Source organism: Carassius carassius, chromosome 39 (genome assembly GCF_963082965.1).
Source record: "Carassius carassius chromosome 39, fCarCar2.1, whole genome shotgun sequence".
In the NCBI taxonomy this organism is placed as follows: Eukaryota; Metazoa; Chordata; class Actinopteri; order Cypriniformes; family Cyprinidae; genus Carassius; species Carassius carassius.
In genome coordinates this window covers 17,067,682-17,095,657 of record NC_081793.1, presented here as the reverse complement: position 1 = coordinate 17,095,657, position 27,976 = coordinate 17,067,682, and the positions used below count along the sequence as shown (strand labels likewise).

The 27,976-nt window shown below is 37.6% G+C and overlaps 1 protein-coding gene across 2 annotated transcripts; it reads right to left on the bottom strand.

The window, feature by feature from the left end:
- Window positions 1-70: 70 nt before the first annotated feature.
- LOC132121518 (metastasis-associated protein MTA3-like) lies at window positions 71-27,976 on the bottom strand. 2 transcript variants are annotated; one of them, XM_059531001.1, is made up of 19 exons: window positions 27,720-27,976; window positions 26,062-26,129; window positions 24,089-24,182; window positions 22,732-22,858; window positions 19,694-19,757; window positions 19,475-19,592; window positions 17,438-17,540; window positions 16,821-16,920; window positions 16,529-16,717; window positions 12,721-12,795; window positions 12,532-12,590; window positions 12,237-12,358; window positions 11,605-11,762; window positions 10,615-10,837; window positions 6,773-6,865; window positions 6,515-6,697; window positions 6,172-6,203; window positions 5,046-5,170; window positions 71-1,181 (listed from the first exon to the last, which is right to left on the bottom strand). In XM_059531001.1, exons 1-19 carry the CDS (start codon window positions 27,745-27,747, stop codon window positions 1,016-1,018), a joined length of 2,127 nt encoding a protein of 708 aa, XP_059386984.1. In that variant the 5' UTR covers window positions 27,748-27,976; the 3' UTR covers window positions 71-1,015. The 2 variants fall into 2 exon arrangements, with proteins under 2 accessions (XP_059386984.1, XP_059386983.1); XM_059531000.1 differs by lacking the exons at window positions 71-1,181; window positions 5,046-5,170; window positions 6,172-6,203; window positions 6,515-6,697; window positions 6,773-6,865 and having other exon boundaries at window positions 10,361-10,837; window positions 11,601-11,762; window positions 27,720-27,970.

Sequence of the window (27,976 nt, the reverse complement as noted above, 5' to 3'; positions counted from 1 at the left end):
TTTTCTGCCTGTATTTATAACCAACATGCATAATCAATTGCTTTTAATATTATTACACAGATGCACAAACTGTCCTGCGCTTTTTTTTTTATTTAGCATTTTCCAGTAAATGTGTGACACACAATGAAATACAACAGAAATGTATGAGGCATAGAAAACAAAATAACTTATTATTTACTGTCACATGCTGTCACATTGCCCTTTGAATTAAAAAAAGCCAATGATTTTCTTCCTTAAAAACATCCAAAGGGTATTACTGGCATCTGAAAGAGTCTTCATTGTCCAGGGGAACAGAACCTTAAAGTCCTGAATGAATATTTAAGAGTTGCAAAGACTCCACAAATCATTACAACATCTCCAGCTAAAAGAATCTATTGAACATGCTTTCAGTTAAGACCACCTAATAGCCAGTTACTCAACATACAATCCAGTCCTCGATTATTAACACAATATAAAACCAGCTCACAAACTTGTACTTGTCATGATACGCACAGAGGACACAGATAAATAAAGGAAATCATTCAATGCAGAGCTAACTGAATTTACAAAGAGTACACTAACACTTCCCAAAAGAGTCTGTTGAGTGGTCAGCATTGATCTGTACATGATACACATTTGTGGCATGGCCACTTGTGGAACCCTGTAAGTTTAGTTCCCAAAGCCATAGATTCTCATCAAACAAGTGCTTAGAGCTAATGTTATAAGTTGCTGAATGGTAAAAGTGTTTGTATTGAAACTTAATGAGCAATCAGTTCTTGGAAAGATACTGAAAACAAGGGCTTCAGGCTGCTGTCCAAGAGCATTCTGAATATACAAGCATCATTTTAGAGGGGGTTATTAGCTAAGTGCTTTATTACTGTGAGCCTTTTGTCCTGAAGAGGAAGCGAAAGTTCAAGAAGAAGTCGAATATACAGAATAAGTTGTGTGTCTTAGTGGTTTGTTGCCTGTGCAGTGCAGAGATATGAAGCAAACGAGAAAGTGACAGAACAGGCTGAGGGAACAATTCAGACGTGGGTCAGTCGTGGATGACGATTGGGCCTCGCATCCGTAAACTGGGGTGAGGGGGTGCCAGGACAGGCACCTGCGCTGGCCCCTGGGGGACCCTGCGCAGGCTGATCTGCTCACATGGCTGTCTACATGCTCTCCGTAACTGTGAACGGGAGAGCAGCCTTCTGGCTTTCCTGAGAGGAACAGGAAGATAAAACACAACATATCATTGTCTTCAAGAATGTAATCTTTCAAAACTTACATTTAACAGTACACAAATTGTACTTTTTTTTTTGGTATGATTTTTGATGGAACTGGATAAATGTATGTATTTTTACTATAATTGATATAGCAATGCAAGATATAAGAAAAAAAAATAGTATTATTATCCTTGAAATCTAATTTAACAGACCTGGTAGTTTATTATATTTTTTTAAATTTGCTAAATAACAGCAGCAAAATATTAACATTAGAATGATTTCTGAAGGATCATGTGACACTGAAGACTAGAGTAATGATCCTGAAAAAAAATTCCATCAAAGGAATAAATAACATTTTATACACATTTTCTTAATTGTCTTAAATTGTAATAATATTCACAATATTACTTTATTTTTGATCAAATGCTGCCTTAGTGGGCATGAGAGACTTCTTTCAACAACTCTTAAATATCTCACCAAGCTAAACTTTTGAACAGAGTAGTTTATTAATTATTAAATATTTAAAATATATATGGTACTGAATATATATTTTAAATTATTAAGGTACAACTGTAACTAGTCATTGCAATAATTTAGAATGTAAGTATCATGGAATCCCCTGTGCTGTGCAATAATTTGTGTGCGACAGGATGTTTCTAAAATATTGTGACAGGAAAAACACAAGAACAACTAGCAAGCGTTAAGATATTTTGCAAGCTTTGCAATGTGAGGGGTGAATGATCACATTAACTTGCATATAAAATATCAAGAAAGGAATTTAAATTGAAACTGTACAGTTTTGGTTTTCCTGTGTGAACCACATAGTACAATTGTGTTTACCTCGAAATATTGCAGATACAAGAGATTGTTGTTATTAAAGAGATAATCCACCCCAAAATGAATATTTTGTCATTAATCACTTACCGCCATGTCATTCCATACCCATATTCATCTTCGGAACATAATTTAAGATATTTTGGATGAAAACCGGGAGGCTTGTGACTGTCCCATAGACTGCCAAGTAAATTACACTGTCAAGGTCCAGAAAAGTATGAAAGACATCGTCAGAATAGTCCATCTGCCATCAGTGGTTCAACCGTAACTTTATAAAGAGATTACTATACTTTTTGTATGCAAAGAAAACAAAATTTTGCCATTTCTCCAAAATGGCGCTACAGTGATGTGAAGAGACACAGAGGAGACGAATTGTTGAATAAAGTCGTTATTTTAGTTTTTTTTACGTGCAAAAAGTATAGTCGTCGCTTCATAAAGTTACAGTTAAACCACTGATTGCAGATGGACTATTCTGACAATGTCTTTCATACTTTTCTGGACCTTGACAGTGTAATTTACTTGGCAGTCTATGGGACAGTCACAAGCCTCCCGGTTTTCATCCAAAATATCTTAAATTGTGCTCTGAATGCAAACAAAGCTTTCATAGGTTTGGAATGACATGGGGGTAAGTGATTAATGACAAAATGTTCATTTTGGGGTGGAGTAACCCTTTAAGCAAAATAACATTAATCAACATGGCTTAGTGACATAAATAATGCTCTATTCATGATCAGGTCCATATAACAAAGAGAAATGAAAGAATTGCCTGGGTCTAATATTCAAGCAAAATGAATGAGGGCAACAGGCATCCACAGGGGACAGCCCTAAGATTAGATTGGCGATAATGAAAGAACAACAAATGAATGATGATATGCTAGAATGTTCTGTGTACAGTATGTGTGCTTGCATTTATAGCACATGTGTTTACATTATAAATCACGCAACATTAACACAAATACATTCATCACCACCATAGAGCATTGATATGACTATGATTAGGTTTTATGCGTTTACCACTGATGGATTTGATTCATTCTTTTGCAAAGCAACAGCAAACTTTTAATTCTACAAATAGTCCAGAATGAGAAACATTCAAATGTAATGTATTTGCTATCTATTTTAACATCAACTCAAACATTAGAGTACCATTTCAGCCAGAGAGACTCCTGCCAGTTTGGTGTAAACCAGGCTGAGCCCCAGACCAGATCTCATTTGTCCCTGGGCCTCTTGCCTAGTTAAAGGCTAATTTTTCAGAGCAGGGGGGCTTAAATTAGCCTAGAATCTGCTCCAGTGCTGGAGGCCATAGGGAGCTGTGCAAGTCATAGCTCATATGGATATGGCTGCTGTGGCGAGGCATTTTTCTTCAAGCTCCAGCTCACGCCTACTCCTCAATGCCAAAGATATTAAAACCAATCCCTTGCTGCTGTGGGTGAACTATTATGACTATCTGACTTCTGTCTGTCTGATCTACATTAAGCATAAAAACACATTTTGCAGGTTGAGGCGTCAAAAGCCACCAGAAGGGTGTTAATCGAATGTCTCTTTCGGTCATACATTTTATACATTTTGCAAGACTCCACAGGTAATGTGGTTTAGGCTTGGTGTGCGGTGCATGTTATCTTACCATGTTCAGGTGTCTAACAGCTGCAGCAACAAAACGAGACAAGCAAAGAGTCACTAAAAATAGTCAAAAACATTTTGATCCATGAAACAACAGGGCAAATCATGTGTCCAATTCCCACTGCTCCAAATAACATCTTCATTTGCAATTCATTTGAACTTTAATTTAATTACAATCTAACTAGAACTTAAGAAACATTTCACATCCAGCCTACTGTAAACTCCAACAGAAAACAGGGATTTCATTAGCATTGTGGATGTGTTAAATTCATGCAGTCTTACATATTTGGTAAAGTGAGCCTTTAATGTCTGCAGCTCCTAATCCTTTCATATTGCTTTTCAGTTGACTGAGAATTACCAGCAAATAATAAGTTAATCTTTTCCACATATTACTGCAAAATGATGGAGGATGGCTGTGGAGACCATCTCCAGTCTAAATAACTCTGCCGAACAACTCTACTGATAAATGTTGCTAAGACTCTACATTGTTATCAGGGAATAAAAAAAGGTCTGCATAACTCTGCAAGGAAGTGAGACAAGTACACTGGTGATCAAAAGTTTGGACACAAACTAAATTAAATTAAAACTAAATTAAATTAAAAACTAAACTAAAAAAAAAGCAAAACGAAGCAAAATAATAAACAATAATTAAATAAAACAAGATTAAAAAAGTGATGCTATTTTCAAGCATTTAAGCATAACGGGTTTAAGGATTATGAGAATCCTTAAAATCTAAAGAATAAATACATAAAAAGTTTTGTGTGTTCAAACTTTTGACCGGTAGTGTGTGTGTTTGTGAAGTGTTGAGTTACCTGTGGAGTCTCATCTCTCTGGATTAAAACTAACCTCAATCTGCATCAAAAATCATACTTTTTTGTTGTTGTCTCTCCATGCCACCACAGATTAATGGGATCATGGGTATTGTTAATTATAGGATCTCAGTTTTTGAAAAATTGTCCCTGACATCCGAGATTGACTCGCGCATTTCCTACACTGACAACTCCAGCTTAGACCCTCTCACCCGCCACTGTCACTGGGTATGACCAATGCAGTAATTACACATGTGCCAATCCTTGTCACCAAGATCAGTCACTCTTAGATGAAGGTTGAATCAAAATGATGGAAACTTAATCAGATGTGTCAAACCATCTCAGGGGATAATCTCTGCAGGTGCCAATCATGGAAGAACAAGGTAAGGACTGCTTTTTGACATGGAGTGTGTCTGCCCTGCTGTTTTCTATTAAATTTGTCTCTAGGTTATGTACAGGCCTAACCAAATAAGCTAACCAAACCTAACCAAATGATCATGCTCAAAAGTGTATTTCCGTGTCCCAGTTTGTTTTTTTGAGCAATGCGATGCCATGGGAAAACTGGCAAAATGGATATCGAGGTCAGTTTGCACACCTCGTCTCTCGGGAAACCAGGAAGAAGCTGTCATCGGGAGCATCGATCCAGTTAGGTCGTCTCTTGCGGAGCATCAGGCCACTGCCACGGAGGTTGGAGGCACCAGTGCCGCTTCCATTATGCTGCTAAAAGAGGGAAGGAGATGGGAATCTCAAAAATATTTCAAAATACTTCTGGCCATTAATGCACTTTTGCAAACCTCTTGTAAAAGAGTTACTGACTGACTATATGCCCTCAGAAGACTTCAGTATTCATTTTATACCGAGCATAAAACAGGCATAGATGCATAGAAGCTCAGGAGTCTCAAGTGCAATAAGAAAAAAAAATTACAAATAAAAATCATAAGTTGGAAGAGCACCTTGTCAAAAAACAATTCACATATATTAAATTAGTGTTGCTATAGGTTTCAGGTTTTTTTTCTTTTGAAATTGATCATTTTTCTTAGTGAAAGGTAAAATACAACAATTAAGATTTTTTAGTAGTAGTAGTCACGTAGTAAACAGAATAATTTACCAGTGGCTGGTTATTATTATAACCTTGTTGGTCTTTCTCACTAGCTTAGTTACTCCCCAAATAACAGACTTGTAATAAATTTTAAATCACAAGCAGCACACACACACACACAGTGTGCAGTATTCTTATATTGATGTCCTAGCTTCAAACTCAACCCGGGATCTATACATTTGTTTGGTCCCACAAGACGCAAATAATATGTATAGAGATAAACAATAAAGCAATTTTTAATCTACTTCAGTTTTAGAAATGATAGGGCAAAAATAAGGTGAAGATCCATCCACTATATTTACATTATTCATCTCATTGATGAACAGTGAGCGGCTTTGTGTTTGTTTGCTGTCTCTCACTTCTCATTTCCATCTCACCCAGCCGCAATAATCTGTGAGAAACCTCTGAGGCTGGAGATTGAAGCTGTCACATGAACCAATTCACAGCACCAACAGTATCTGCATTTGAATATGTTATAAGATAGAATCTCTCACTCTCAGCAACACAAATGCTAGAAAGTCATTGTCTTCCAGTCCTGATGAAAACGACACTAATAATATATGAGACCTAGCTGCTCTAGTCTAAACCAGTGATATCAGTGTATCAAGTCATTGTTACTTACCAGAATGGGTCCCACAATATGGGCTGGATTTTCTACAAAAAAAAGAAGTGTGGTTAGATTATTAACATCAGGAGGTTCTTTAGATTATTAACATGTTCTTCACACTTAAAAAAAACAATGGTTCTTTTAAGAACTGTTTGCATGTTCTTTGAGGAACCAAAAAGCACTGCAAAACCCTTCTTTTGGAAGCTTTATTTTTGAAAGTGAATAAAGATTGTGTCAAAACAGCGTTCTTTGAAGAACCTGAAAAGGTTATACTATTTCTTCTATAGCATCACTGACAAAACCCCCTTTTTGGAACTATTATTTTTAAGAGTGCTATGTATTTTAACTGTAAACCCACCTTGTCCTGGAGCACTGGCTCTCCTTTCTGCAGATTCAATCCTGCTGTGGTGATGATAGCTACGTTTTCCCAACATGCCATGTGGGCCATGACTGGGAAGAGATGAAAGTAGGCGTCGTGGGGGCTGCACCTGTAGGCCAGGGGTGCGATGAGGCCGTTGAACATGGGTTGGCGGACGAGTCTCTGAAATAACAGAATATTCACAGTGATCTGAGGGTTACAACTCAATGGAGGCAGTTCTAATGTTGTGTGGCTTACCAAGATACTGCAAGATGCTGGTCAGGGTGCTCCTCGGGGAAGATTTGGGCTTCATAGGTCGCCCTGTCATGCCCTCTGACACCCGGATCATATCTATTCATCGACCGGGAGTACAGAACAGACAAACGGAGATAGAAGCAAGTCAAAGAGCAAGACAGAGACATTCACACTTAGACACCAACATGAGGCATTCCGAACAGGCCGGCTTGATGGATGTCGTGGTGATACACCAACCCTGCGGTGACTAATTTTTCTGACTAGACAACGATTTTCATGGGAGCAGCAAGCAGAGTCAAATCTCATTTACTGCTCGGTTCGTTCTTTAGGCCCTAGTGAACATATTTCTTCCCGCTGAACTCCAGAACATTGATCTGACCACAGTGAACTCATTAAAATCACTCCAACTTTCTTTGGTTCGTTTTAAAATTCATTAAAACTCCAGAGGAGTGCAAGTTGTTTAAAGCCATTCTCTTCAAGCAGTTCTTCTTGTTGACTTGGCAAACCTGGAGAGAAGCTGTCTTGAAGATGTACCGATATAACTCCAATTCATTACCTCTTCAACAATACATCGAATGTGGAGAAAAAAACATCGCTGAACTGGGTGATGCATTATCTACAGACACAAAATCCATTCAACTGAATGAACCTGTGCCTTTGGGGAAGTGCTAAAATAGCAGTTTCTTTGACTTTTATGTGCATAACTAACTGTTTTCTTCACCTTTGAATCCTCATTGTTGCCAATGTGTTTTATTAAACTCTCATGATTCATAGTGTAATTTTGTATGCCACATTTCAATGCACTAAACCTGATTATTTCATGATTAACATGCACAATCTCTGATGGGCAGGCAAGATAATGAACATAACCTTGTTAGCTAGCATGTTGAATGAGGTTGGAAAGAGGAAAACAAATGCAATGTTGCATTCACAGTGACTTCTTATGAGTGTGTGCGTGAAGGCAAGGCAGGATTGGAGTTCATGCTGTTTGAGAGGTCACAGGATTGCTACTCTGCTTGGCCTGTCGGTGTGCGTGCAAAACAGAGTGATGGACAGGTACACGAGACACATGAAACTACAAGGACTCAGATAGGATGGTTTCAGCCATGGTTTTATTTGTGTTTTGGTTGCCCACAAGACATTCACACAAAGGAAATTAAAAGAGAGAGACAAAAACCAAAGAGCATGCGGCCCCCACCAGGGTCCTACGTGCTTCAGGACACGTCAGAACAACTTCTTATGGCTGGGGATACATACAGACGTGTTTGGGATGGAGACAGAGGTGGAATGGAAGCATAGAATGGAGGTTTCACTTGATGGGAATGGGGGCAATGCAAAAACTGAGTGGAAAAACTTTTGATTGGATAGATCCATATTGATTGGATATGGGGTGGTGCTAGCGCAGTGGATAAGACACGTGTCTTTGGTGTGAGAGACCCGGGTTCGAATCCACTGTGAGACACCAATGTGTTCCTGAGCAAGACACTTAACCCCTAGTTGCTCCAGCGTCAAAAGCGTCAGCTAAGTGAATAAATGTGATGTATAAATGTATAGATGCAGAGCAGGTCTTTGGAATCGACTCTCTGTAAAAGTGACCTATTTACAAGTGCCTGTCAGGAGGAAACAGCTGGCCTGGCTACCAGGATCTGTAACCTCATCTTTGGGCTTGTTTAAAACTGTGTTGCATATTCGGCAGTTTTGAGTTTGTGATGTATTTGAAAAATGACGGCAAAATATGAGATGCATCGTTCCCTTTCATTGCAACTCAGCGTTTCATTAATTAAAATCAACTCACATGCACTCCACGGAAAATAATAAAACAAATCATTTAAGAACCCAAGAAATCTTAAATTATTGCCATCATTGCAGATCATTCCCTTTAAAACTGCTGGTCTAGGGCCATTTCTCTTTTCTGTGCCAACCTAACACTTCCCAAGACACAAAGTGCTAATCAATTACTGCTATTGACCTACTTCCTCAACATTTTAAATTGGGCTTTTGACAAATTACAGACTTGTGTGCAAACTCTTAAGAGAACAAACTTCAGATCAGAATAACAAACACATTAGGGAATTTATGTCTACCCTTGTTCCAACTGCATGACTCAATATTTCGTAAACACCGCTTTCCAACTTATTGAACATCTAATTAATTAGATCATAAACTGCACCTAAAATGAGACTGATAGTCCATCATCCTGGCATTACTGAAAAGCACAATAGAAAAATTACTTTAACAACACTTCATCATCTCATTACATGCCTCTGAACTGCCTGTCAACTTTAGCTACCAAATGATTGATCGGTTGGACATGTAATAATTCATTTAGCTATTCCACACAATACCTCATGAAATATTGTTTTGTAAAGCAGTCTGCTACAATAAAATAAAGACATATTCTTCCCTTAGGGACATTAATGTTCTCTATACAATCAGTGATGAAACTGTATTCAGAGGCAGTTCAGTGGTAACAACAAAAATTATAATCCACACTTAGAAGGTACATACTTCTTTACATTTTTCTGACGGGGATAGTATTTGAACTGTAAATCTTGGCACACACCACTATGATATTTTTTTTCTTCTGTTGATGTAATTAACCCTAATAATTCATTTGATATCAGTTAAAAAATAAAATGCACACTTTATAATGGGTCAGTAAAAATTTAAATTTAAAAAAGCCAAAAGCTTCAAGTTATACATGTACATGTTGAATGAGTGTATTTCCTAGCACTAACTGTACTATGTTTAGGTTTGATCAAGCAGTTTTGGGTATAATCTTTTGGAAATTAACTAAAATTAAAGAAAGATCACAGACTGACATTAGAGGGTTAGTTTGTTCTGTGCAATAGCGAAATAATCCTTCTGCCTAAACCAACTGTACTGAGAACACCACAAACTAGTGTCATTCACTCTAGACTTTAAAAGCCATGAAGTCTTTTTTTTTGTCCAGTCTAAGAGTGACTATTCACAAATTTACAATATTTACACACAAAATATATATACGTTTTTGACTTTACACACTAAAATCCCATACTCTGCAAATCCAACTCTAAGACCAAATGTATAGTCCTAAAATCCTCCCAAAATACACAAAAATATATCCCATTCCCTTTCAATGGTGGTGCCAATTTAATCAAAACACTACAAGAGGAGTGTAGGAAATTAGATTTAGAGAAGAAAAGATACAAAACCAAAACAACTTATAAGAAGACTTTCAGCAAAAACAAAAATCTGTAACTTTAAACCAGTACCCTTAGTCATTTAAGTACATCAGTTTGCAAAATATAGCTTTCTTTAGGCAAAGTCTTTCAAGTCTCCCCATTGAATCTTTTAATAAATATAAGGCTCAGGCTACGATATGCATGTCAAGTAAATTTACAATGTACGATGAATCAGGCATAACAGGGCATCTTTTAAGTCTTTGTGTGTGTGTGATGTGTGCATACAAAACTCTCTTCAACAAACTGAGAGAAGTGCTAAAAAATGTGCTTATGTTCCCTTTAAACATCATAAAATCCTTAACCCAAGTCAACAAGTGTGGGGAGGGGGGTGTTCAATTTGAAATGAAAAGATGATTGAAACACAAAATATGGAGGACAGGCAGTCTTTATTGGAAATGGGGTGGGGAGAATACAAAAACCAAAAATATAATAAAATATAATAATAATTATAATAATAATAATAATAATAATAATAATAAAAACAGTACAAGACAAGATGGATGGGAGGAATGACAGCAAGATGTGGACAGGTGTGGTCGGGGAACAGAGCGGGTGGGACAGTGTGGGTGGTTGTGTGTGTTTGCACGGGAGGCTGAAGTTAGGAATTTAAAGAGCTCTTACACTCCGCCTTTATGGCACCACAGTTAATGGGCACAAATGGACGGCGCGCGGCCTGGCGCAGTCTGATGAGATCGCGGCACATGTGACGCGCCAGCTTGGTGAGGCGTGTGGCCTGCAAGAGGAACGCCTGCTTAGTCTTAGTGGAGGATTTGGGACTGCCGCTGTTCCTTATCGGAACCATGTGGGAAGACTGACGGGCGCCATGGCCACGAGAACGCAACTCCTATGAAGGGACAGACAATGAAAAAAATGAAGGATTAATATAAGAAAAACAAATCAAAATAAAAAGGTATGGTGGGAAAACAGCAGAAAGTGAAAGAGAATATCACGGCTTTCTTAAAGTTTTGAGACGAGACCTGATGTCTCCTTGACCACTGTTTATTCACATCCAGGATGATAGGTTTGTGCCAATCACAATGTGTTTTTAATGTAAAATTTTTAATCTCACAATGTTTTTGTTTTTTTAAATGACATTGGTACAATGATAACACTTTTCAATAACATTAATTAAATCCAACAGAGAAAATATGCAGGCAATGAAAAGTCTTTTTTTAATACTATTTTTAATTTAGGTTAATGTTCGTTCCTTTGAATACATTTTTAACCATGCATAATTTAATTTAATTCAATACTGAACAACAGTAGAATTTCTTATCGTAAACATTTTAAGTATTCTTTTACGAATAGAAAGTTTAGGTACTGGGTAGGATAAGGAATGGAGAATATGGTCATGCAGCTCATGTGCATTCTAAGTACTAATAAACACCCAATATGTAAATAATAAGCAACTAGATAACAGTAAGAAATGCTCCCTATATAAAAGTGTTACAGAAAGTTTAAAAGAAGGGCATTGTTTCAAATAACAGTGATTTTATAAATGTCACTACTGTCACTTCAGAACAATTTAATGCATCCTTGTGGAATTAAATTATTCATAAAAAAACAAAAATGTGCCTCAATGCAGATCCAAAATGTCAGAATAGTACTTGCATTGGGTGCAGGGCTTGGCGGCGTTTTTTCCTCTGCCCCCTCAGCTCTGCTTGGCATCTTCAGGCCACCATACTTTTTCCAATACATCCAGCAGGACACACATAGGCGACACTGCATGTTAGGAGGACCCCACGAGTACCACTGAGCAGACTGTACGGCTGTAAACATAGAAGAATAAATGAGTGACCCAGAAGTGCACTACAAGGTCTAATTATGCCTGATGTGTCATATTCTTGTTCAGGAAAATCTCCTTCCTATTCAATTAATTCTGCATAACTAAGTCTGTCTAAAGGAACACTCAGCCTTCATGAAAATGTAATTGCAAACTAAAGACAAATATAAAGCAATGTCCAACACAATGATAGAATTAGGCGTTGAGAGGAATGAAATTACCGTTATGCTCCCCACTGTGAGTTCATTACAAAAAAGCAATATTGATCCAGACTAATCATTGCTGATCACACAGATTTTGATGTGGCAGCTTTGACTGATCTTATTGGAAGATAAAAGGGTGAAACTGCAGTATCCAGTCCCACTGATTACAGGAGGTGTGACATGTCCTCTGGGTGAAACAGTGAAATTGACTGGACGGCTGGGTTGACTCGAATTAGGCGAAGAGGGTCTTTACTCACCAAAGCAGCTCTCGCATGCACGACCGCCTCCGGCTGTGTGGAAACTGCCTGTGCCCGCTGCACCGTTCACAGTTGCCATTTTGCCATTACTGACGGAGATCTGGTTAGGATTGGGTTTGTTGCTGTGAGGCAAAAAGCTAATTAGATTTCACAATATAATCTTTTACAGGAGGATTTATAAACATGGTCACTGGAGATGCAGCTGAGACTGATCCGAATATAAAAGGCTATCTGAATCATGTGAATGGTACACAGATCTGGGAAAAGCTGATATTTAACAGATGCTAAAACTCACTATGTAGGGATGTAGACTTGCTTCAGTTTGCTCTCTGCTTCAGATGCCTTCAGTCGTTTCTGCACAGAATTATAATATTAAGCTTTAAGTGAGATCAAACACAGCAAACAGAGAAAGAGATTTAATTCAAGTTAATTTATTAAAGTATAGCATAGCTTCTTCAACTATTTATACTAAAACACTGCTCACCTGCTGAACATATCTGTCTGTGGTTTTCCACATGTAATAATACTCAATGATGCTGGTCAGCGACTTCCAAGGAAGCTGAAATAAAACACAGGTTATTTAAGACGTCACAAACCAGTGTCTCACTGAAGATACAGCTCTTGTCTTCAATCTTTAAGGGGTCAGAATTTAAGCGTGATATGTCTAGAATCACATGCAGACGCACATGATTATTCATGAGCACCTGCTGAGTGCAAGGAAACGTGAATGAGATGGGTTTTTAAAAATCTTAATATAAAGCTGGCCGAGCCCCCACTTTTGGCCCGCATCTATGCGAGGGTGAGCAGAGTATAAAAATGAACACAGAGGTGTTCTGTGCTGACAGCTGGTGTTATGAAGAACATTTAGATTAACATCCTGAGGTGATGTGATGTATTTTTAGTGGCTGGTTTCTTTGCCTTTTTTTTTCGGTTTTTGAACCCGGTAAGGAATAAGGATGGAAATCATTAGATTACAGTTCTTTTCCATGAATCCATGCTTTACAATCTTCTTAACTGTTATGCTTAAGTTGTGTTTAAAACAAAATTAACCAAACGCTTAACGCTTTAACCAAATAAAACAAAGTTTTATAAAACAATGAGAAATATTACATTACAAACATGTTTAACTGAAAAATTAAGTGAGAAACGTGGCCCTTGTTATACAATTCTTTTTTTATCTTTAGTAATTTTCCTCATTCTGTATATGGGGATGTGACAACATGCACTTTGTCAAGGTGTTAAAAATGTAACATTATGATAGCTAATTACTACAGTTTAACGCAATTTTATGAATAATTATAATATAAAAATCAGACTACTTGAAATTTAAATGTCAAGAACTACATGTACAGAATGAATGCAGAATCAAACAAACAAGCTCAATTAGATATTTGAACATTGCATGTTTTAAATCCTCCTATCTAGGCAAGGCAAGTTTATTTATATAGAACATGTCATACACGATGATAGTTCAAAGTGCTTTACATAAAGAAAGTAAAATAATCATGAAAAAAATAACACAAAAATAAAACAAGGAATATAAAAACTTTGAAAATTATTTAAAAATGGACTTAAAAAGAATTTAAGATAGAAATATAGAAAATGATTTTACATAAAATACAGTGCAATACATAAAATACAGTGCACTCAGTTCGGACATCACACAGTGCTCATTCAATAAATGCACAGCTAAACAGATGAGTTTCGAGTCTAGATTTAAAAGTGGCTAATGTTTTAGCACATCTGATCTCTTCTGGAAGCTGATTCCAACTGCGGGCGGCATAATAACTAAAGGCGGACTCCCCTTGTTTTGTGTGAACCCTTGGTATTTCTAACTGACTCAATCCTAATGATCTGAGTGGTCTGTTTATATTCAGTGAGCATATCTGCAATGTATTTAGATCCTAGGTCATTGTGTGATTTATAAACGAGTAAAAGTACTTCAAAATCAATCCTAAATCTAACTGGAAGCCAGTTTAAGGACCTGAGGACTGGTGTGATATGCTCAGATTTTCTGGTTCTAGTCAGAATCCTGGCAGCAGCGTTCTGGATGAGCTGCAGCTGTCTAATGGTCTTTTTGTCAAGGTCGGTGAGGAAACCATTACAATAGTCCACCCTGCTTGTGATAAAGTCAGGCATGAACAAGTTTCTCCAAGTCTTGACTGGAAACAAAACATCTTATTCTTGCAATGTTTTTTTAGATGATAGTATGCAGATTTATTTACTGCTTTGACATGATTACTGAAACTAAGTCCAGAACCACACCAAGATTCCTGACTTGATTTTTAGCTCTTTGACCCCAGAAGGTATGCATTCACCTTGAAAACTTCATCTTTTTTTCAAATGCAATGACTTCAGTTTTTTCCTTGTTTAACTGAAGAAAGTTCTGCCACATCCAACTGTTAATATCATCAATACATTGGCAGAGGGAGTCAATGGGGCTGTAGTCATTTGGAGATAAGGCTAGGTAAATCTAGGTAATTTGGTTCTTTCTCATTATTTGACTTAGTGGGAGCATATACAGACTAAACAATAGCGGTGCAAGAATTGAGCCTTGTGGGACTCCACATGTCATGGACGTCCACTTAAGACTTATGGTCTCCTATACTCACATAATAACCTCTCCATCTATTAATCACAGCACAAATCAATCACTATTGATTACTGCTTTAAAACCGAAAGGGAAACAAAGAGTAAGATAAAACCAGTGCACCATTTAAACCACCCCACATTGGCAATCTCTATTGGACTAGTTTGTGTTCTTGAACAAGTGATTCTTATTGTGTGCTACAAAGTGGCTTAGTAGAAGGGCAGGTCTTTTTAATTTCATTTTGAGGAATGAAGCCCCAGAGTAAAGAAATCCCATTTCTCAGAGCAATAGAAAACAACTTTTCCTTGTGTTCACACCCCAACACCAAAGCTCTCACTCCAGCTCCCATACAAATAAGTACCCTTGTCTCTGATGGAACGGCTCAAATGTGCTCCGTTAGGTCAAGAAGCAACAAAATGCTCCAAATCAAACCCTTTCAGCTGGTCCAATCTCCCCTTTTCTCAGCCTCACATCACCTCATCTCTGCTGCTACTCTCTCAGTTGAAGTGTCATTCTCTACTTTGCTCATCTAAATTGTGATTTCTGTTTTTCCAACAGTACCACATATAACAACCCATTTTAAACGGTTCTTCTTTTCCCCAAAGCACCTTTTAAGACATCTATCTGCTAGGGGTGATAATCTTGAGGCATCTCACGACTGAATTCCAAAATTATTCTTGACATCTTTAATCTTTAGTAGCCAAGTAGCACACAGCAAAATTGAGTGTAAACATTTCACATAATAATACAGCTGCACTGACACATGTATACGATCATATCAATCATACATTTTCTGTTGTCAATTAGTGTGCATTTCCTGCTGCAGTACATGAAAATTAAGAAAAGGCTGATATATTGTGTTCTGCGAAGTGACTGAATAAAAATAAATACAAATAAGTATTTTCAAAAGTGCAAAACTGACATCTGAAAGACGTCTGTCAGATATTTGTAGACAGCAGATGCTTTCCAGATCAACAGATCTTGAACAGACATCTTGCAGACGTACATGTGCTATTGTGAAATATCATTTAGGCTAATTTATTTATATTTGTAAAACACAATATTACTCAACTGCGTTTTCACTCAAATTGACCTTTGTATTTTGCCCACTGCATTCACTCTCATCTGTAATGTTTTTTCCAGAGTACACTTCTGTTCAAAAGTTTGATTTTTTTTTCTTTTTATAAAAATTTATACTTTAAGCCAGGAAGCATAAAATTGATCAACAGTGAAAGAAAAGACATTTACATTGTAACAAAAGATTTCTATTCCAAACAAATGCTGTTCTTTCGAACTTTCTTTTCTTCAAAGAATCCGTATCCACAAAAATATTAAGCAGCACAAATGTTATCAACGTGAATAATTATCTTGGGCACCAAATCGTTATATCTGAATAATTTCTGAAGCACCACGTGACACTGAAGACTGGAGTAATGGATGCTGAAAATTCATGACACAGTAAAACATATTAAAATGTATTTTAAATTCTAATAATATTTTACAATATTAACATTTTGCACTGTACTTTTAATTAAATTAATGCAGCCTTGGTGAGCATAACAGACTTCTTTCAAAAACATTTTTTAAATTCTTACCGACCCCAAACATTTGAACAATAGTGTTAGAATCATTTTTTTTTTAAAAAGAGTCGCAATGCATCAAATCAATTCTTCCCCCATCCCTGCTTTCTGTGCATACTCACAAAATCTTGCCGGATATCATTGAAGTCTTTGCCGTACTTCTCCAGTGCCTCCTCAAACAAGTTTGCCTCTGACGAGCTCCACTCCTCCATCTCATCCCGGCACAGCACTGGCCCTCCTTGAGGAACGAGCACGCTAAGAGCACCGGAGAGATCATAGCCGTGCCGGTGCAGAGTGTCCATGGCATGAAACTTAAAGTGAGACAGACAGACAGGGAGAGAATTAATCAGGGTTTTTTTTTACATCTCCACTGGATATATAGAGCGAGACAGATGGTGCTGATGGGATGGGTACCAGTGTGATGTCTCGTGAGGCTGCCGCGGCACTCATGTGTAAGCTGGGCTGTCTGACGGAGCTGCTGCAGTCCAACGCTCGAGCAAAAGTACCAACCGCTCTGCACACAGATCACCAGATTCAACATGCAAATTTAATTATGCCATCGGTTTCCTCATTGACACAGTTTCCAGTGTCTTCTTCAGTAGTGGTTCTCAACTGGCAGTTCACAGCCCAAAAACAGATCTGTTCTGATGGAGTCATGGAGAGTGGGGGAGGTTGGGTTTTGAGAGAGGGTGATGCGATACAGATTCCCTGATATGATTTTAATTCACAAGCTCTCACATCAGTTGGGTATATTTGAATTATACTGTCCCTTTTGCTATAAAGAAACAATGTTTGGATCACTAACATGGTTTGTGCCAACCACAATGTTTAATGCAGAGACTTTAGAGACCTAACCCTTGCCGAGAAAAGCATTGTACCATTGAAACTCAAAGGATATTCAGAATCAAACAAACTGTAGAGACAAGCCAAATTTGTTTTTTTTTTAAACAACAAAATCAATATATAGTTCATGGTAATATTAATCAATTTCAGTGTTTGACACTTGCATTTACAGAATTGCTAAAACATACCGAGCAACCACAAGAAACTGGTCAATCTGTTTGTTGGTCAGCGGACAATCTGGGTCCCAAATCTTCATCTCCAGTTTGGACTGGTCTCTTTCATCAGGTTCTCCTAAAGAGAAAAATTCATTCATCAGAGCTGGCCGTGTAAAACCAGAGGGTAAAATCTACCACCAACAATTCTGTCAAGACAACCCAGGCAATTTGTTTCCATGGCAACGATGGGAGTTAACACATAAATCGAACCTGCCATTAGGTAATGATGGAAGATAGCCTGTTTAGCAAGTTCATGAAGAACGATGATGATGAAAGGCATTATCATCATCAGCCCACCAGCCTGTCATTTGAATGAAGAGCAAGGCACTTTATCCTTTGTGTTCATTGTGTAAATGCTGAACTGTCAATTGTTTTTGGGTGAAAAAAGTATGCAAAATGAGAAGGTCAGAATATGTAGGTTCAGATCAAATGTCCTTCCTTACTGTAAAGTTATCATTTAAAAAAGTAGAACTCTGTATCCATCTGGTCAATGTAGATGGAAAAGTTATAGATCCTCTAAAAGCAGGACATGTCTAAATCAACACCTGAAAAGGGCTTTCCTCACACTTTCACTGGCCTCTCATTACAGATAATGGGAGCTGTTGCCTGGACATTTTAGTAAGTTGTGGGAGAGGAGCAGGGTCACAGATTTACACTCATATTGGGGTCACAGACTGGCAGAAGAGCAATTTCACACTTGACCGGTGAACATGGCGATGCTGTAAATGTGCAGTTGTCCTTCTGATGCACCAGTGCTCACAATCCTAACCCTTAATTGTAAAATTGAGAGACTGCAACTAAGCAAACCAACCCCATGAGACCACTATTTCAAGAGCAAAAAAACTTTACAGCTTAAACCCAAAATAAATCGCCTCCCAGCCCCCAAACATAAACATAACTTAAAAATAAAGCCATGAATCTCAATTTAAATCAAACTGAAATCCAACATCAAAGAACTAGTGGCGTCAGAAGCTAACTGTGGTGTTGCATCATGTCGCCCACATTCAAGCCAAGAAGTATAGCTTGAACACACCACAGAAACTACAGTCATGTACATTCTGCATTTGTGTGAGAAAAAATAACTCCATACCAGCAGCTGACAGTAGTTCAAGTAGTACTTGTGCACCATTTCACTAAGCTGACCAGCGCATTCAACATGCTAACCAAAGAACCACCAATGGGATCTAGTCTCGCATAGCCAGACCTTCAGTCTGACTGTCAGACTCAAGTCTGGGAACCTTGGCCACTTTGAATGGCCAAGGACCACCCAATTGGCCATATGACTGACGGGTAAAGTAACCAATCATGTTTCGTTTTGTGCCGCATCAAATTACGAGACCCACAATAACAGTGTGGTTTGATGTTTTTTAAAGAGTGTATACTACAAACTTTTCATATTTCACATACTTTTGAAAATCCAGCATATATTTGATCCTGATGAGCACTCTTTGTCACAGTTGCAAACACAACAGCTTTCTTCGAACATGAGGGGGTTTGGCATCATGGCATCTTTGTTTCCAGACGAAATGTTAAAGAACGCGTCACATGTCTCCTAAAAATCCTGTAGAATTCAACCAATCCAATGATGACTTTGAAACTCCTGAAGTGTTAATTTTGAAGTTCAGCCAATGGTCCATGGGTGTGTGTCTGTGCCTGAGACTAATGGGGATCCAACTAGTGCCTACGGCTCAGATCAAATAGACCAACAGACAGTGAAAGATGCTGATTAAAAGAATACAAAATTGTTGCTTTGTGTGGGGAAACATCTTGTCATATTCTTGAAGGCTACACAGACAAAAGAAGTAAAGAACCAATTATGAATTAGTTATTGCTTTGGACTTTGGACTTTCAAATTTGCTCCACCAGCCAAGCATACACAATTCTGATTTACTGACTGTACTCGCACCAAAGACTCTAGTTTGAGCTTTATCACATAGACAAAAACAGTACAGCAAAATATTCATAATATTTAAACTCAACTGCCATTCATGATAAATAATACACACTAACCTTCCTGTAGCATTTCAGGGACATCAGCCTGAAATCGTGGACCAACACGAATCTCCCCCTTGTCAGCCAATAGTGTCTTCTGTGTGGGGTCGTACACCAAGGAGTAAAAAAATGTGTCCTGAGAAAGAATGAGACAGCGAAAGCAGCAGACAAAAAAAGTACTTAAATAAGACATCAAATTAATATACAAAACAGCATTTAAAGATAGAACTTGTTTACCTCTTTATCCAGGTAGGAGAGCACGGCTTCGGTCTCATTCAGGAGGGCCACACTGCACTTCCCCCTATTTCCACCACCCCAGAAGAAAAAAGATAAGAAATGATTAAACAGCAGCCCCATGCGTTATGTTCTGCATCCAGCTGTCTCCACAGATCCTCTAATCCACTGCACAGTAAAACGGGAGAGGAAGGGGGAGACACTAGGTGCAAGATTACAGACCAATGTGTGAGTGTGTGATGGTGACGAGCAAAGATGAAAAGGTGAGAAAAGAGCAGATGGGGTGAGAGGACTATAATAAAATCAGGAAATTAAAGGAGAAAGGGCACTGAGAGGAAACCGATAAGAGACAGATGCAGACAATGAAAAAGCTCGGAACAAAACATTATGGAGCTATTGGAAAACTGATGCTAATCACTCTGTGCTCCTCCGAATGAGCGTTTAACCATGGACACTGCCACATCTATATCCAACCTGCACAGTAAAAAAAGCTACTTTGAAACTGAAGCTTCCCAAGCTACAAGAAACTAATTTAAAGAGACAGCATGAACAACTGTGTGAAAGAAAACAGACTAGCTCTATTACACTTTTATTTGAGCAGAATATCTCAGTAAAAATCACTGAATGCCAACTCACGTTTACCCATGTTTTTAGCTCATCAGCACTTTTTCCATTATTTACAGAGAGAGAGTGTGCACATGGTTGCTGGGTTGAGAAGCTTAAGTAAACTACTGGGGAGGAAATGTATCAACTTATTCAAATTTTGGGTTTGTATTTGGGGACTTAAACACTTGAAATCTGGAAACAGAAACCACAAAGCGTGTGGAGGCTTGTTACCAATGTAAGATAACACAAATGGGAAATGTAAATTAACATTTTCAGGATAAATTGTCAGCGGGCAAATATCAGAGATGATTATGTTTAGTTAATTGAGATATCGTGATCATGACTAAAATATGATTCATCATGAAGTGTTTTTTGTCAATACAGTTTAAGTCAATGGTATCCAGTGGCTTTGTGTTCCACAAATGAAATAAGTCAAACAGGTTTGCAAAAACGTAAATTACATTTGCATCTTTGGGTGAACTATTCCTTTAAGTAATTAAAATATATTACCCACACTACCAGATAATACAATATAGCTAACTACACTCAATGACAATCCTTTTGTTAAATTACAGTATTAGTATTTAACACAAAAAATACTGTAAAATGTAGTGCATCAACTGAATGAACTGACTGAATAAAACAAATCAGACTTCTCAGTGCTCTAATGAGAGACATTTTAGGGAAGTGGTTCTCATCCAGATGGCCTCATAATAAGTCTTAAATTTATTAAAACTTACTTATATTATCAATCTTAATAAAAGTGTACTACATTAAAAATAAATACGAACAACATTAAACTGACTGAACTTTTTTTTTTTTTTTTTTTTTTTTAAGAATGCATCAATATACAGCAACTTTTTGGACAAAGTAGCTTATCACAGAAGAGGTTACTGTATTTTAAAAACAAGAGATACTTAAAATCCTCTAAAACATCCCCAGCACTTCCCTCATTTGTGATTGGTTGGAAACCTACAGACAATCCTGCCTAGGAGACAATATTTTAACATAAAAAACGACCACTGGCACATATAATATCAGTAACTCAGTGACTTATAGGGCTGTCACTTTTTATTCGATATTCGAACATGCTTTCGAACATGATGTGAAATATACGTAATCGAAATATAAATAAAATATCCGGTTTTAAAATTCCATGTGTAGTGCATTTTTTACAGTCTATGATTAGACCGTTTGTTTTTTATTTTATTCTTTGCCATCTTAAGGAGCCGTTCACATATCGCGCCTAAAAACGAGTGGAAAACGCTAGGTGCGCCGCTTTCTCCTTTTACAAAGCGCTCGGGCAGTTGCGCCCCTGAGGCGTCTGCCGTTGCTAAGCAACCATGACCTGCTCTCTCCAATAAGATGCGGAAATTTCAGCAAAGGATAAATACCGCGCGCCTACATTGGAAATAATGAACTTGAGCATGCAAAAGACGCGATATGTGAACGTGGGGGGAATGTGTGTTCTCCACCGCGCGGAACATTGTAAATAAAAAAAGAGAGCCGCACTTAATCCAGATCAAGTTGATAGACTGGTGTTTCTTGCACACAATATTAAGAAATGAATTAGGCTAGGCTATAGCCTATGCCTTACTCCTGCTGCTGTTTAAGTTGTCACGTTATTGTTTGTGCCTGTTCTGAATCTGTTTTTTTTTTTCTTTTTTCATTTAGCCTAATGTTGTGGGATATGCATAGTGGCACTTCATATAAGTTGATATTCTAAGTTGATAACCTGCTGTTTCAACCATTAAGTAAAAATGTAATTAAGTAAAAAATAATGGGGGGGGGGGCACGTAGATATTCGAATATATTCGAATACATATTCGATATCCGTTCAAATTAGATTTTTCTCAAAAGTGACAGCCCTAGTGACATATGTATGCAGAATTTAAGTTGACACACGAATCTTCTTTATTAGGTGACAAAGCTAACAAAAAGAATAAAATTGAACTCAATCTTGACATGTGTTCAGTTCCACACAAAATACATTATCCCCTGTAAAGGCCAGCTAGCCCCCTACAGTGACTGTTCAATATTTATGGATCACAGAAGCCAAAAGAAAAAACGAAACAAAGAAAGAAAGAAGAAAGGGAGTGACATTTACTTTATTTGGAGGCCGATATCAATTTCACAGCAGGCCTCTCCAAATCTCAGCACCACTAATATTTCTCATAGGAGGCTTCCCTTTGATTATAACCACTGCCACCCGGCTACTAGCCACTAATGCATTTATCGCCTGAATCACAGCAGGTGCTACAAAAGCCCTGGGGTGCCACTGTCCAGCTAAAGAATGGATGCTGACTCACAGCCTGGTGTGGGCTGAGGTTGTGCTGTGCTATATGGGGGCTGTTATCTTACTTTAACTGAGAATTAAATGGCATGTTTTGGACTATCAGATATTTAGAAGCAATAGGTTGTGTGCGTGGATTTACCTGATGTGTGTGGCAGGGAGGGATTCGTACTGGCGGGAAAGGAAAAGCTCTCTGTGGCGGAGTTGATGTTTCTGTTTTTCAGTGTGTTCGGGCTCTGCGGGGCTTTCCTTCTCTTCTTCCAGGTCCTCTGTACACAGGGAATTACTAATTTCTCAAAGACATGGCCACACATGCAGCATACAAATAAGAAAAACACATATTTACTTTACAGACAGTTTGCATTAGAGGCCACATTAAAAGAGGAGAGCAACCAAATCAGCCGAATGCACATACTTTTTGCATACACAAAGCAGATGTTAAAGAAGAAGGCCTTTTGATTGTCATTTGGGGTTTACTGTGCTGTACGGTGACCAGCATAAATGATTAAAGTGTAATTTACTGCAATCCGTAGAGAAAAAACTGTCCAACTGTAGAAAAAAAATCCATCAACATAACATACTTGGTAATAAAAACAGTAGCACCTCATATCTCTGACAGCACAGGTTAGTTGTATACTGTTAGCTATAATCTACACTCTTCAACAATACACTTTCAACAATTATATTAAGCAGCACAACTGTTTTCAAAATTGACAATAATAATAATAATAATAATAATAAAATGTTTTTAAGAAGCAAATTAGCATTATAGAATGATTTCTGAAGGATCATGTGATATCCTGCTGCTGAACATTCAATTAATTACATTTACAAAAATATTTAAAATAGAAAAATATTTAAATTGTACTACTGTTTTAGAGCTAGAACTATCCATTTTATAACAGCAACTGTTTTTGATTTGGCACTTGTCGGAAAACAGTGTGAAACGAGAGGTCGCCAGTGTTGACTAGATTGTTTTAGCGTCTAACCAACAGTCCCTAAATGAAACAGAGACATAAACACTATTCAGGTCGGCTTTGTTTACTTTATTGGAAATGATACAGTATTATGCAAGCATGCAACATTCTGTTCTGCTATTTATCAAGCCTAGTGGTGGTCTTAGCCATCAAGCCCACAGATTCATCTCACTTATCCTTTTCCTACAGTCTTATATTTAGTCAACATCGAAACACTGAGTCAAGCAAAACTGGTCATATTGTGACCAGTTCATCAAGACAAATTTGTTGAGGGCCCCTGAAACATTAGGAAATCAGAAAGCCCTGCTGCCCAATTACGGGCATCTGGTTCTGGTACTCCAGTGATTACAGCTCTCCTGCTAACTTTCTAGAAGACAGACGCATACGCATATAAATGAGCAATTTCAAATGACTTATAATTATCATGCTAATAACCACTCATGCATGCCACGTCACAAACCGCCCTTGGTTTCCTTGACGATAACATTCACATTGCCTTGGAAAACACTCGTGCTCACTCACTTGCGTGTTTGTCAGCCAGCTGAATGAGGCTCTGCGAGATGTCCCTTCTCCTGTAGAAACAGACCACCTTTGCCTCCACATTGCCACTTGCAGTCTGAAAGGAGCGACAAATAAGGTCACCTTGAGGAAACTTCACACAGTATCTGGGGACCGTGAACCTAACACGTCTGTTAATCAATACTGAAAACGCTCGAACCTGAGGTTGCAGTCTATTATGTTTAATCAGCAGTGCTGTGTTGAATTTATCAACATATGCGGTGTCTGCACTCCTCTGAGGAGTAATCGGAAAAAATGACAACAGCAGGTTGAAAGGAGGTTAAAAGGAGCATCTGACAATTTACGCCTGATAAATACAAGATTCAATTTGGTACTGAGTAGTTCAGCAAGATAATAATAAATATAATAAAACAAATTTATGTCTGTCAATCAATTACAAATTCTAATACAATCAGTTACAATATATTAGGACTGGGCAGTATGACAATATGTATTATGGCAATGATACAAAACTGATTTGCTACGTTGGGTATATCGCGGTATGTAAAATATCCACACAGCAAAGGACTGCTTAAAAGTTGCTGACACATTACAGCAATAAAGAAACCTGTATGAAAGAGAAAATAAAGTGCAGGATGTGCTTAAAAATTTACAAACTGTGAAAAAGAACCCAACTGCCCTTAACTGAATAACTTTTTGCGGTTTTAATAAGAAGAGATGGATATTTAATTCATATAGTGAATACTAAGAGGTGTTATTTTTCTTTTTTACATATTATTAAAACATTTCTTAAGTACTCCTAATCAAATAGTACCTACTGTACCTAAAATAAAATGTAAAAGAAAATTTTATTTATTTAAATTTAAAGAAAGTTGATCTTTTATTGAATTGGTCTTAATTATTATTTGGATCTTAGATCTTTTTTTAACTTTATTGTGAAATATATTATTATTAGGAGATAAATGATGTATATAATCATTAACAATGAAATGAAATAAAACAACTCATATTGTGAAATAAGATTTTGGTCATATCGCCCACCCAAAAAGAGATGCATCTACTTGCAACTGAGCAAATAAACAATATTAGAAAATTATATGATATACTGTAACTTAATGATACGAAATTAAAATTTCAAACTGACAGCTCTTAAACAAGTATAATACAATTCACCATGTATGCAACATTGCCAGAATGTGACTTCATGAACACATATTTCTCATAAAAACGCTTAAAAATGCTTACTTTGTTTTCTGTACATTCGATTTTACTTATTCTCTTTAAGTATGCAATCAATATCCCAAAAGGCGTCCTTTGTACTAATACATAGAACTATCAATATCTAGAAGTGATTGTGGGAGAAGGATAATGTAGACCGAGTGCATCTCAGTGGCCACAGGGTGATTGTTTGAATGCCAAGGCCAAAGTAGAATAACAACCTCAAGTGAACTGAATTTGCCGGACAACTGAATCCTTTCTTTTGACAATTATGTCAAAAGATACATCATGTCACCAGAAGAAGTGAAGACTAACATATGAGAATATTGTGCAGTGAAGCATGCTGACATTGAAGGAGGAGTACAAAAAAATTGAGTTCTGATATAACAGGGGTACTTAAAATCCCTCAGTATTTAATATTTAAAGAGCTGAATCTTGTTTGATCATAATACACACATCTTACAAAAAAAAAGAAAAAAAAAAAAAGGAAAAGATGTCAGCTTCACACCACAGCCTACTTCTCTAAGGGACCCCAGGATGCAGTCTGCTGCTTTGCGTATCTCACACAGATACAGTTTCTCAGCAAACAAGTATTGGAGAAATGACAGACTGAGGGGAGAAGCACACAGAAATGCAAGTAAACTGGCTTTGGGCGAGGTGGCTGAGCTTCTTGAATCAATGTCATGACAATGTTTTTTCGACACCCTACCAGTACACCCAGTGTCCACTAACCCAGACTAGGCCTGAGGGAAATGTACCTTATTCAGCTCCTCTATTCGCCTGATCAGATAAGGGTTGCTTGAAGAATTCTCAAAGAAGACATAATCTGCAAAAGAAGAATTGCACACTGGGTTATTTTGTAATCAATATAAAAACCAAATGACTTAATGGGATACACATTACATAAAACAGTGCCACTCATTATTGTTGGTATATTTAAAATAGTATGTTACCTATACCTTCCACCACAACACGTTTCCTAAATGTGGAAATTTGTCCAAATACGGGACCTTTCATGATGTGAAACTTGGTGTAGATACAGTTCAAAACAATACAGCCTAATAGGGCCAGATTTAACTGATTACCATAATTCATTCATTTACTTAACTAGAAAATGAAAATATTCAGAATGACCACTGGGCATTTAAGATAAGAAAAGCCTCACCAAAAGTATTTTAGTTGAATGGTCTCCCTCTCACTCAATGATATAATGGGTAATGAATAAAGTATTCATAAAGTGCAAGTTATTAAAGCTAAAACTACCTTTGGAATCAAGTAATACCTCCCATAGTAGTTATCTTTAGATAATTAAAGAAATTCAGAGAAATAGTACATTTTATAACACCCTACTTGTTCCGGTTTATAAAAATACCCTGCAACATACAGTTAAAATGAGTCTAAGACTTTAGACTTGGTCTTGACTTGAGTCCAAGTAATGAATTGTTTATGTTTGGTGTACATATAGAAAACGCTTTCTATCAAAGGCAAGAAATCAGTGAAGAATACGCAATTGCATGCTTGTAAACACACATTTCATTCATGCAAGCAACCGTATTCTGCCATTTTAGTCACATTCCGATACATGTGTCTACTGCATAACCGAGCACACACGGGTCACATTAGAACCGTGAAATGTAATGATTTGTCACATACATAGACGCTCCATTCAAACGGCAGTGGATTTACTGAAAGTCTCCTAAAACTACAAATTCTGTTTTAAAGGCACTGTATTAACGGCGCCACGAAACAATGTCAAATTCCGCGGCGTGTAAAGTTAGCCGGCTAATTTCACAAACAAACGACGCGACAGTTTTATATTAAAGAAGTGTTTATGATTAGACGCTTGACAACAAATAGCCCTCATAATAGTGCACATTCACAATGCTTCAGCGAATCAGTGTGCAGAAGTGTGGGGTTGCTATTAAATGCTAGCTCGCTTTGCTACCTTGCATGCCGAATGAGGAGCAGTAACTAATGGATACGTGCCAAAAAATGAAACAAATAATCACAAAGAAAAACATCGGCGTCAAAAATCGGCATGGCCAGGTCGCAAACACAACTCGCTTTTCTCCTGTATAATCAAAGCCAAAAGAAACGGACTCTATATGCGTGTTTCCGTGTGTTTTACATAGAGTAATGATTATTTGTTTATGATGTGGCTAGCTAGCAACATAGCCCGCTTGCTAATATGCTAGTGCGGCTATGATAGTTTAAGAGGCCTGACCCACATCACAACCCAAAATATTCTGCATCCACGTTATAGCTTTCTTTTGCAAGGACACTGCACGTGTTAAGAGTTTAAAAGTGAGCGGCCGTTTGCGTCGATTCCGTTAAGACGAGACCCTGCCTGCCAGACGGGTCTTGCGGTGGAGTCTGTGTTTTGACTTGCGTTAATTCAGAATATAGACGGACATACCTCCGACCCGGTACATGTTGGCCGCCATTTCTGCCCTCCCGGAGTGTTAAAAAAACCAAACCATAAACTAAAATAAAAACAAAATAAATATGTGAATCAAAACGACATCTAAATCCTGCGACCTGTTAAAAAACAGTCTGGCTTAAGATGTGTTAAATATGGGGAGTGGATCTCTGTAATAATAGGAGATTTTTTGTAGACCCCCTCCCGAGATTCACAGTACAATACAGTAACTCACTCACGCGCTAGAAAAAGGC